This window comes from Panthera tigris, chromosome D4 (genome assembly GCF_018350195.1).
Source record: "Panthera tigris isolate Pti1 chromosome D4, P.tigris_Pti1_mat1.1, whole genome shotgun sequence".
NCBI classification, from domain to species: Eukaryota; Metazoa; Chordata; class Mammalia; order Carnivora; family Felidae; genus Panthera; species Panthera tigris.
In genome coordinates, this window is record NC_056672.1 from 56,580,340 (window position 1) to 56,592,522 (window position 12,183).

Here is a 12,183-nt window from a genome sequence, read left to right on the forward strand (position 1 = left end):
GTACACCATTTTATGGATGAGGAAGAACTATATAAGTTAGGTTGTAGATTACTTGAAGGTTTTATTATAAAACTTTAAAATGTTGCCACCAGTTGCTGAAGAGCTGTTTCAGGGGAAGGAGGTGAACGTTTGAACCAGAGGGACAAAGGAGAAAGACCTGGATTTGATTTCTTCATGTGGACTACTGAAGAATATATCTGTTTAAATGTCTCCAAAGTTGATCTGATCCATATATTGCCTATGTTTTCTCTTTTGTGTTAGATATACAGATGTACTTGATGTTTTTATTTTATTTTTTAAATTTATTTATTTTTTTGTTTTTAAGTTTATTTATTCTTGAGAGATAGAGACAGAGCATGAGCAGGGGAGGGGGGGGGGAGACACAGAATTCGAAGCAGGCTCCAGGCTTTGAGCTGTCAGCACAGAGCCCAACGTGGGGCTCGAACCCATGAACCACGAGATCATGACCTGAGCCGAAGCCAGACGCTTAATCGACTGAGCCACCCAGGCGCCCCAATGTTTTTATTTTTATTATTATTTTTACTTAATGTTTTATTTTTTTAAAGTTTATTTACTTTTTGAGAGAGCGAGAGAGAGAGAGAGTGTGTGCAAGTGGGGGAGAGGCAGAGAGAGAGGGAGACTGAGGATCGGAAGCATGCTGCCCACTGACAGCAGAGAGCGCCGTGCAGGGCTTGAACTCCTGAACCAGGAAATCATGACCTAAGCCGAAGCTGGTCGCTTAACCAACCGAGCCACCCAGATGCCCCTTACTGATGTTTTTAAGAGATTTTTTTTTTTGGAAGTTGTCACAGTCTTAATTGATTGGTTAATTGGTCAGTTTTAAATATATAGAAATGAGGATATAACCTTATTTTTTCTTCTTTTTAAAAAAACTTTATTTTGAGAGACTGTGTGCACACACGGCAGGGGGGGAGGGGCAGAGAGGGAAGGAGAGAATCTCAAGCATGCTCTGGGCTGTTAGCACACAGCCCAACTTGGAGCTTGATCCCACCAACCTCGAGATCATTACCTGAGCCAAAATCAAGAGTTGGTTGGCTGAGCCACCTAACCGACTAAGCCACCCAGGTGCCACTAGAGAGAGAATCTGAAGCAGCCTCCATGTACAGTGCAGAGCCTGAAGTGGAGCTTGATCCCTGACCCTGGGATCATGACCTAAGTAAAATCAAGAGTCAGATGCTCAACCAACTGAGCCACTTTGGCGCTCTTTCTCTTTTTTTGATAGTAGCCATCCTATTGGGTGTGAAGTGGGATCTTATTGTAGTCTTGATTTGTATTTTTCCTAATGATCAATAATGTTGAACATCTTTTCATGTGCTTATTGGTTATTTGTATATCATCTTTGGAGAAATGTCTATCAAGTCCTTTCTTGATTTTTGAATTGGGTTTTTGTTGTTCTTGAGTTTGAGTTCTCTATTCTGAGCGTTAATTCTTTATCAGATATATTTTGTAAATATTTTCTCTGTCTATGGGTTACCTTTTGATTCTGTTGATAGTGTCTTTTGATGCAGAATTTTTTTTTTTTTTTTTTTTTTTTCATGAAGTCCATTTTGTCTGCTTTTTCTGTCATGGCTTGTACCTTTGGTGTCCTCTCCAAGAGATCATTGCCAAATCCAACATCACTCAGCTTTTGCCCTATATTTTCTTCTTAGAATTTTATAGTTTTAGGTCTTCAGTTTAGGTCTTAATTCATTTTGAGTTAATTTTTTGTATGTGGTGTTAGGTAAATGTCCAACATTCTTTTGCATGTGGATATCTAGTTTTCCCAGCACCATTTGTTGAAAGATGCTTTTCCCTATTGAGTGTTTTTTTTTCTTGTAAGATTTTATTTAATCTCTATACCCAACATGGGGCTCAAACTCACAACCCTGTGATCAAGAGTCACATGCTCTTCTGACCTAGCCAGCCAGGTACTCCTGTTATTGAATGTTCATGGTATCCTTGTCAAAAAATCATTTGACTATATGTGAAGGTTTATTTCTGGGCTCCCTATTCTATTCCATTGTTCTATATGTCTGTGCCATGTTGTTTTGATTACTGTAGTTTTATAGTAAGTTTTGAAATTAGGAAATGTGAGTCTTCCAGTTTTGTTCTTCCTTTTCAAGATTGTTTTTGGCTATTTGGAGTTACTGGGATGCCCTATAAATTTTATTTATTTTTTTCCCTTATGAGTTTTAGAATGGGGTTTCTTATTTCTGCAAAAGAAATCATTGAGGTTTTGATAGTGATTGCATTCAATATGTAGATCACACTGGGTAGTATTGACATTTTGACAATAAGTCTTCTGATCCAGTGGGAATAATGGAATATTATTTTGTTTTCTGTGAAGATGCAAGATCATATTCGTGTCAAGAACCAAGCCCACCAGTAAAATTGTCCATCACTTTCTACCTTGATTATTTGTTGGAATAAAGGATTATTGGTGCATGATCAAATTATTAACCTCGTAATGTAATTTCTTCTTTTTCATGGTAGATATCCCAGAGGAGGAGGCCAGATACTGGACTTACAAATTGGAGCAAATCAATGTCTTGGGAGCTGACAGTGAGGTAGGAATTGCATTATTTACATTACAGAGATGGGAGAATATTTCTTTCCTTTTTTTTTTTTTTTTAATTTTTTTTTTAATTTTAGAGAACGTAACTGGGGGAGAGGGACAAAAGGAGAAAGAGAGAATCTTAAGCAGGCTCCATACTCAGAATGGAGCCTAACATGGGGCTTGATCCCACAACCCTGGGATCGTGACCTGAAGTGAAATCAAGAATTGGATGCTCAACCGACTGAGCCACCCAGGCACCCTGGGAAAAATTTCTTTATAGGACACTTTATAGTTTGTCAAGGGAAGAGGACCCAAGAGCGTGTTGAAGAATGAAAGAATTTAAGCTACATTAAAGAAACAAGGCAGCTGGAAGATCATTGGACATTTAGAAGGATCTATCTCCCACTTGTTCTATTTTTCTCATTGTTCCCCATTAATGGCTGAGTTGGCACTAGTCTGGCTCTAGACTTTTTGGGTGGGAGCTTACACTAGGGAAACTGTTTTCTTGTTACAGAGATGAGCAGAAGGCATTTCTTTTGCTAATTTCCAGATGTTTGGTATACAGTTGACTCTTGAACAGCATGAGTTTGAACTATATGGGTCTAGTCATACACAGATTTTTTCTGATATAGTACTGTAAATGTAGTGTAATAATGCAAATGTATATGATTTTCTTAACATCTTTTTTCTCTAGTTTATTGTAAGAATACAGTATATAATACATATAACATACAAAACATGCATTGACTCCTTATCGGTAAGGCTCGACAGTAAGCTATTAGCAGTTAAGTTTTGGGGGGAATCAAAAGTTATATGTGAACCTTTGCCTGTGTGGAAGGTCAATGCCCCTAATCCCCCATTGTTCAAGAGTCAACTGTTAAGGGTGCCTTGGTGGCTCAGTTGGTTAAGCATTCAACTTCGGCTTAGGTTGTGATCTCATAGTTTGTGAGTTCAAGCCCTGTGTTGGGCTCTGTGTTGACAGGAGCCTGCTTGGGATTCTCTCTCTTTGTCCCTCCTTCCCTCCCTCCCTCTCTCTCTTTCTCTCAAATAAAATTTTAAAAAGTCAACTGTAAATTGTTATTTGTATGTTCTTTTTAGGGATGCTTAGACTATTACATTGCTTGGCCTTGTCTTATCTCCAGAGATAACTCTGGTGCACAAAAGGAAACACAGACAACTCAGTCTGGGCCATCAGGAATGGGGGATGTTTTTGTTATTGCTCGTGGAGGAAAAAGATAAGATTTTCATTTTTGGACATTTTGGGCTGTTACAAAATTGGTCTGATTATAAGGTAGAATTTGGAATGCCAACAGATATTTCAATGGAAATGTCTGGTAAGCAACTTCATGAAAGAATGAAAGAATATGAAGCTCAGGGTATTAGATAGGGTGAGGAGCTATTGGCATAGAGTTAGGATTCATGAACATAATAGTAGCATTTGAAGTCCCAGGAATAGAAGAACTCACTCATGTAAAGTATGTAAAAAGCATTTTTAAAAATTTTTTATTTTAATATTTATTTTTGAGAGAGAGCGAGAGGGAGAGTGGGGGGGGGGGGGAGTACAGAGAGAGAGGGAGACACAGAATCTGAAGCAGGCTCCAAGCTCTGAGCTATCAACACCGAGCCTATTGTGGGGTTTGAACCACGCACAGACCGTGAGATCATGACCTGAGCCCAAGTGGGATGCTTAACCGACTGAGCCATCCAGGTGCCTCTGTAAAAAGTATTGAAGAATAACAAGGGGGAACATCAAATATAGAATATGGAAAAACCAGAGATGGTGAAGGAACTGAAGAGAGCAAGTAGAAAAAGAAAAAGGCTCTTGGAACAAAGGGTAAAAGGGTTTTAAGGCAGAAATTCTTGATACTGTCAGATGTTAATGAGAACAAAGATGATGAGTAATGGAGCTGTCACATTTGGCAATTACTGACCAATATTTGTGGATTAGTTCAGGATTCCAAAATGAAGTGTTTTGATGAGTGTATTAGTTTCCTAGGGCCTCCATAGCAAAGTGCTATTAACTAGGTGGTTTACAAAAACAGAAATTTATCCTCTCAATTCTGAAGGCTAGAATTCTGAAATGAAGCTATTGGCAGGGTCAGTTCCTGCTGAACGTTCTGAGGAACTGTTCCATGACTCTCTTCTGCCTTCTGGTGGTTTTCAGTAGTTTTTGCTGTTCCTTGGTTTGAAGACATTGTTCAAATTTCTGCCTGTTGCCACTACCTCCCTGTGTGTCTCTGTGTCTCCTCACAATATGTTCTCTTTGTGTGTCTCTGTCCAAATTTACATTTATCTTGTAAGGGCAATAGTCACTGAACTAATTTGATTACATCTGCAGAACCCCATTTACAAATAAGGTCACATGCATAGGTACTGGGGATTAGGACTTCAACATATTGTTTTGAGGAACACAGTTCAACCCGCAGTGAGTTAAATCACAGGTGAGAAAATGGAATTTGTGACAAGTGTCAGGGTTTTTTCTTAATTCACCTGAATCCTCTGTAGGCTGCCTACTATTTGAACTATATAATTCTTCTTATGCCCCAGCCAGTACCTCAACTTTTCTCTGTTAAAAGTTCCAATCCTGGGGCGCCTGGGTGGCTCAGTCGGTTAAGCGTCCGACTTCGGCTCAGGTCATGATCTCGCGGTTCGTGACTTCAAGCCCCGCATCAGGCTCTGTGCTGACAGCTCAGAGCCTGGAGCCTGTTTCAGATTCTGTGTCTCCCTCTCTCTCTCTGACCCTCCCCCATTCATGCTCTGTCTCTCTCTGTCTCAAAAATAAATAAACGTTAAAAAAAAAAAAAATTAAAAAAAAAAAAGTTCCAATCTTTCTTCTCTCCTTGATACATGCCAAATCTACTCTGTCTTTTTCTCACTTTACCCTTTGTATTTTTTTGTTTTCCCATAGCCTGGGTGTAGAGTGGGATACATTTTCCAAACTCCTATCTTCTTTGTTTACTTAGTAAAGAAACAGATGGCTGGGCACCTGGTTGGCTCAGTTGGTAGAGCATGTGACTCCTGATTTCAAGGTCATGAGTTCAAGTTCCATACTGGGTGTAGAAATTACGTAAAAATAAAATCTGGAAAAACCAAAACATTGTGCTTTTGATTTTATAGGCTTTGCTGTGTGTCACTAGGCAGAATCAGATGAAGAGGTTAAAACAATAAAAAACCAAATGTAACTTCAGCAAATAGGGAGGAATTTTATAAGTTCTAAAAATGGTGGTTCTTGGCCTGTGGTTCTCAACTTCCTTTAAGATTTTTGCTTTTTGTTTCTATTCTAGGATTTGGAGTTCACTAAGTTTACTTCTTTCATCCCTCCCTATATCACCTGTTGTTAATATTTTTAATAACTGTGAAAATATAGTTCATAAAGCTCACACATTTAAAGTATAAAATATAGTATATTCAGAGTTGTACATACTTAGAACATTTGCATTACCCTGTAAAGAAATCCTATGCCCTTAGCCATCATACTCCCAATTCTCTCATCCTCCTTAGTCCTAGGCAAATATCTACTTTCTATCTCTATACATTGACTTATTGTGGACATTTCATATAATGGAATTATACAATATGGTTCTTTATGATTTTCTTCTTTCACTTAGCATAATATTTTCAAAATTTCTTCCATGTTGTGGCATGTACACACTACTTCATTCTGTTTCATTGTCGAATAATATTCCATTGTATGGTTATACTACATTTCATCCATTTATCAGTTGGTAGACAATTAGATTATTTCTACTGTTGTGGATAATGCTGCTATTAATATTGATGTACAAGTTTTTGTTTGGACATAGGTTTTCTCTTGGGTGTACACCTGGGAGTAGAATTGCTGGATCAGATGGTAACTATGATTAACTGTTTTAGAAATTGCCATACTTTTTCCCAAAGTGGCTGTACCATTGTACATTCCTACCAGCAGTGTATAAGGGTTCTGTTTTCTCCACATTCTCGCTAACACTTGTTGAATATGGCCATCCTAGTAAATGTGAAGTGCTATCTTATTGTGATTACTACTTTATTTAAAAATTTTGTTATTGAAATTTCGTAACATGAAAAGTAAGTAGAATTATTCCTCTTTTTGCTGTAGTGTTTTAAGACCAATCTCAGACATCATCTTGTCTCACTCACAAATATGTGAATATTTGTACATCTTTAATAGATAATGCCTTTTTTTATGTAGATAAAAAAAACCACATACCCTTCATCACATTTAACAATAATTTGTTTTTTAATGTTTTTATTTATTTTTGAGACAGAGAGAGACAGCATGAGCAGGGGAGGGGAAGAGAGAGAGGGAGACACAGAATCCGAGCAGACTCCAGGCTCTGAGCTGTCAGCACAGAGCCCGACACGGGGCTCGAACTCACAGACTGTGAGATCATTACCTGAGCTGAAGTCAGACGCTTGACCAATTGAGCCACCCAGGCGCCCCTAACAATAATCTCTTAATGTCATGTCCCACCTAGTAAGTTCAGATTTCCATTATTGTCTCAAAGATATATTTTCACAGTTGATTTGTTCAATTCAGGATCCAAACAAGTTGTTCACATTTGGTTATTATGTCTAGTAAATAATTTTTATTCTGTAACTTTCCCCTTCCCTCATTTGTTTTATAGAATCCTGCATATTCTGGATTTGGCTGATTATATCCCCAGGGTTTTATTTACCATGTTCCTCTATCTCTGTTCTTTTAAACTAAAAATTATATCTAATAGTTCGAGGATTAGATTGAGACTTAGACTGAAGTTCTTTTTCGGTAGGGAGATGGTGTCTCATTTCACTTTAGTGATGTTAAAATTCAACAGTGGAGAGGCACTTACTATTGGCAGTTACTTTCACAATAAACATCATACATGTGAAAAAAATTCAACAGTGGGTTCAACTGGTGTCAGCCAGTTTTATCCATAATAAAGCTTTCCCACCAGTCTTCCCACTTGGTTTTAGCAGCAGATAATTATTATTTAATTAGGGCTTGTAAAATGATGATTTTCTAATTATATTACCCCTCCAACCTTTATTTACTATGATTTGTCTGTGAAAAAGGACTTTCTCTTACAGCTCTTTCATTCACTTGTAATAAAATCTGTACAAGAAAAACATTCTCTTTTGTTAATTTTCTTTTTAAAAAAATGTTTGTTTTTTTTTTTTACTTTTTGAGAGAGAGGGAGAGAGACAGTGTGCGCGCGTGGGAGAGGCAGAGAGAAGGAGACACAGAATCCAAAGCAGGCTCCAGGCCCTGAGCTGTCAGCATAGAGCCCGATGTGGGGCTCAAACTCATGAACTGTGAGATGCTGATGCAAGCTGAAGTTGGGTCGGATACTCAACTAAGCCACCCAGGTGCCCCTCAGTTTTCAAAATAATAGGAAACTTCTCCAGGCAATGAATGTGTTTTCTTTTTTTAGTAGTGTATCATTATGAATTTATGGGTTTTGATATTATTGATTTGTTTCAATCCATTACAGTCATTATTCTTTTTGATACTAAAATCATCTCATCTTTCATTAGTGGTATCTCCTTCATGTTGGCTCCTGTGTACTTTTTTCTGTTTTTATCATGGAAAAATTTTAAGGAGACTTAAAAATAGAGGGAATAATAAAATGAAACCAGTACACATATTCCCAAGATTCAGTAATTATCAAGATCTTGTCATATCATTTAAAAAACACAGTGTAGAGTCTTCTTAATTCTCCGGTGTGTATTTAACAGTTCCCATCCACTGGAACCCCTTGGGTCAGAAGTACTAAGTCAAGACTGGCTTAGGGATCTACCACTTGACAGAGTTGGATTGTACCACTATTACTTTTCCTCCTCACGGACCATTAGGTTTTCACTATGATAAACGTATGCTGCAGTGAGCATTATTTCTGTATGTTTATGAATGAGGATTCTTTGGATATATATACCCAGGAAGTAGAATTGCTTGGTTGTGGGATATGCTCTGTTCAGCCTTACTAGATATTGCTCAATTGTTCTCCAAAATAATTGTACCAATTTATATTACATTTCCTGCTGCTTTGTATACTTACTGATACTTGCTACTACCAGATTAAAAGTATTTGCTAATCTAATGAGTGTAGAGTATTTTTGTTTTAATTTGCATTTGTCTGTTTATTGGTGACATGCAGTCATTTATTCAACAAATAACTTACCAAACACTAAATACCAGTCACTGTTTTTAGATGTTTGGTAAACACCAGAGGTTGAACAAAGATCCCTGTTCTCATAGATCAAATAGGAGGAGATAGACAATAAGCAGGAAATGTAATAAATACAGAAAGTATTAAAGTGTTAGAAGTGCTGTAGTGAGGAAACCTATTTTCTTCATGTTGATTTTGCATTTCTTTTGTTAGTATCTATTTCTAATCATTGTGAATGGCATATTTAAAAATTACATTTTCTAATAGTTCATTGCTGTTATAAGGTAGTGCTTTGTTGTTCATATTTTTAGTATTCATCTTATACAGCAACTTTTAAAACTTTATTTTAATTCCAGTGTGATTAACATACAGCATTATGTTAGCCTCAGGGGTACAATATAGTGATTGAACAATTCTGTGTATTACTCAGTTCTCATCACGATAAATGTACATCTTAATCCCCTTCACCTAGTTCACCCCCCTCACCTCCCCCTCTGGTAACCACCCATTTTCTATATTTAAGAGTCTATTTTTTGTTGTTGTTGTTTTTTGTTTTGGTCTCTTGTTGTTAGTTTCTTAAATTCCACATATGATTGAAATTATATGGTATTTGTCTTTGACTTATTTCACTTAGCATTATACTCTGTAGCTCCATCCATGTTGTTCCAAATGACAAGATTTCATTCTTTTTTTGTGGCTAATTAACGTTGCAATGTAAATATATACCACATCTTCTTTATCCATTCATCAATAATGGACACTTAGGTTACTTCCATAATTTGGCTGTTGTCAATAATGTCGCTATAAACGTAGGAGTGCATATATCCTTTTGAATTAGTGTTTTCGCACTCTTTGGGTAAATACCGAGTAGTGAAATTACTGGGTCATATGGTAGTTCTGTTTTTAGCTTTTTGGAGAGCCTCTATACTGTATTCCACAGTGGTTATACCAGTTTGCATTCTCACCAACAGTGCACAAGTGTTTCTTTTTCTCTACATCATCACCAACCCTTGTTGTGTCTTGTCTTTTTGGTTTTAGCCATTCTGACAGGTGTGAGGTGATATCTCATTGTGGTTTTGATTTGCATTTCCTTGATGATGCTCAAGTGATGTTGAGTATTTTTTCATGTGTCTGTTGGCCATCTTTATATTGTCTTTTTTGTTTGTTTTGAAATTTGAACTTTATTTTTATTTTTAATTTATTGTCAAGTTAGCTAACATGTAGTGTAGTCTTGGCTTCAGGAGTAGATTCCCATGATTCATCTCTTTCCTACAGCACCCAGTGCTCATCCCAACAAGTGTCCTCCTCAATGCCCATCACCCATTTTCCCCAACCCTCCATCCCTATCAACTCTCAGTTCTCTGTATTTAAGAGTCGCCTATGGTTTGCCTCCCTCTCTGTTTGTAACTTATTTTTCCTTCCCTTCCCCTATGGTCTTCTGTCAAGTTTCTCAAATTCCACATCTGAGTAAATTTGTATGATATTTGTCTTTCTCTGACTGACTTATTTCACTTAGCGTAATGCCCTCCAGTTCCATCCACGTTGTTGTAAATGGCAAGATTTCATTCTTTTTCATTGCCGAGTGGTATTCTATTGTGTGTGTGTATATATATATATATATATATATATATATATATATATATATATATATATATATATATATATATACACACACACCACGTCTTCTTTATCCATTTATCAATTGATGGACATTTGGGCTCTTACATAATTTGGCTGTTGTTGATAGTGCTGCTATAAACATTGGGGTACATGTGCCCCCACGAATCAGCACTCCTCTTTCCTTTGGGTAAATTCCTAGTAGTGCTATTGCTGGGTCATAGGGTAATCCTATTTTTAATTTTTTGAGGAACTTTCATATTGTTCTCCAGAGTGGCTGCACCAGTTTGCATTTCCACCAACAGTGCAAGAGGGTTCCCCTTTCTCCACATCTTCTGTTTTTGGATGAAAAGTTTTGAATATATCTGTTAAGTCCATCTGGTCCAATGTGTCATTTGGAACCATTGTTTCCTTATTGATCTTCTGCCTAGATGATATGTCCATTGATGTAAGTGGACTATTAAAGTCCCCTACAATGATGGTATTATTATCCATACATTTATTTATGTTTGTGATTAATTGATTTATATATTTGGGTGTTTCCACGTTGGGGGCGTAAACATTTACAATTGTTAGCTCTTGTTGATGGATAGTTCCCTTAATTATGATAGAATGACCTTCTTCTTCTTCTCTTATTATAGTCTTTGGTTTAAAATCTAGTTTGTCTGATACAAGTATGGCTACTCTGGCTTTCTTTAGACAGCCATTAGCATGATAGATGGTTTTCCATCCCCTCATTTTTTTTTAACTTTTAATTTTTTAAAAAAATTAATTTATTTTTTAATTTACATCCAAGTTAGCATATAGTGCAACAGTGATTTCAGGAGTAGATTCCTTAATGCACCTTACCCATTTAGCCCATCCCCCTTCCCACAACCTCTCCAGCAACCTTCTGTTTGTTCTCTATATTTAAGTCTCTTGGGATGCCTGGGTGGCTCAGTCTGTTAAGCATCCAACTTGAGCTCAGGTCATGATCTCATGGTTCATGAGTTTGAGCCCGCATCAGGTTCTGTGCTGAGAGCTCAGAGCCTGGAGCCTGCTTTGGATTTTGTGTCTCCCTCTCTCTCTGCCCCTCCCCCACTCGGTCTCTCTCTGTTTTTCAAAAATGAATAAATGTTAAAAAAAAAAAAAGTCTCATGTTTTGTCTCCCTCCCTGTTTTTATATTATTTTTACTTCCCTTCCCTTATGCTCATGTTTTGTATCTTAAATTCCTCATATGAGTGAAATCATATGATATTTGTGTTTCTCTGACTAATTTCTCTTAGTGTAATACCCTCTAGTTGCAAATGGCAAGATTTTATTCTTTTTAATCACCAGGTCGTATTCCATTATATATATATATCCATTATATATATATATTTATATATATATATAAATATATATATATATCCATATATATATCCATTATATATTTATATATATATATAAATATATATATATCCATATATATATCCTTTATATATATATATATATATATATATATATATATATATATACACACACACACACACACATACCACATCTTCTTTATCCATTCATGCGTCAACCATCCCCTCACTTTCAATCTGCAGGTGTCCTCAGGTCTAAAATGAATCTCTTGTAGGCAGCCTATAGATGGATCTTGGTTTTATATCCATTTTCATACCCTGTGTCTTTTGACTGGGGCATTTAGTCCATTTACATTCAGAGTGGTTATTGAAAGATGGGGTTTAGTGTCATTGTGTTATTGGTAGATTCTTGCTTGTGGTGATGTCTCTGGTTCTTTGTAGTCTTTGCTGCTTTCCACTCCCAGAGCCTCCCTTAGGATCTCCTGCAGGGCTGGTTTAGTGGTCATGACCTCCTTTAGTTTTTGTTTGTCTGGA

General features: G+C 36.8%; 1 protein-coding gene and 1 non-coding gene across 4 annotated transcripts in view; both read left to right on the forward strand.

Moving 5' to 3' along the window:
* UNC13B (unc-13 homolog B) overlaps nt 1-12,183 on the forward strand; it is a 240,119-nt gene that overhangs the window by 87,232 nt on the left and 140,704 nt on the right. For all 3 annotated transcript variants that reach the window (XM_042965021.1, XM_042965020.1, XM_007076519.3), the window contains exon 6: nt 2,494-2,567. In XM_042965021.1, coding sequence (XP_042820955.1) covers nt 2,494-2,567 — 74 coding nt within the window. The remainder of the gene's footprint in view (nt 1-2,493; nt 2,568-12,183) is intronic.
* TRNAR-CCU lies at nt 5,542-5,614 on the forward strand. Its single transcript has one exon. It is a non-coding gene; the product is annotated as a tRNA-Arg (tRNA).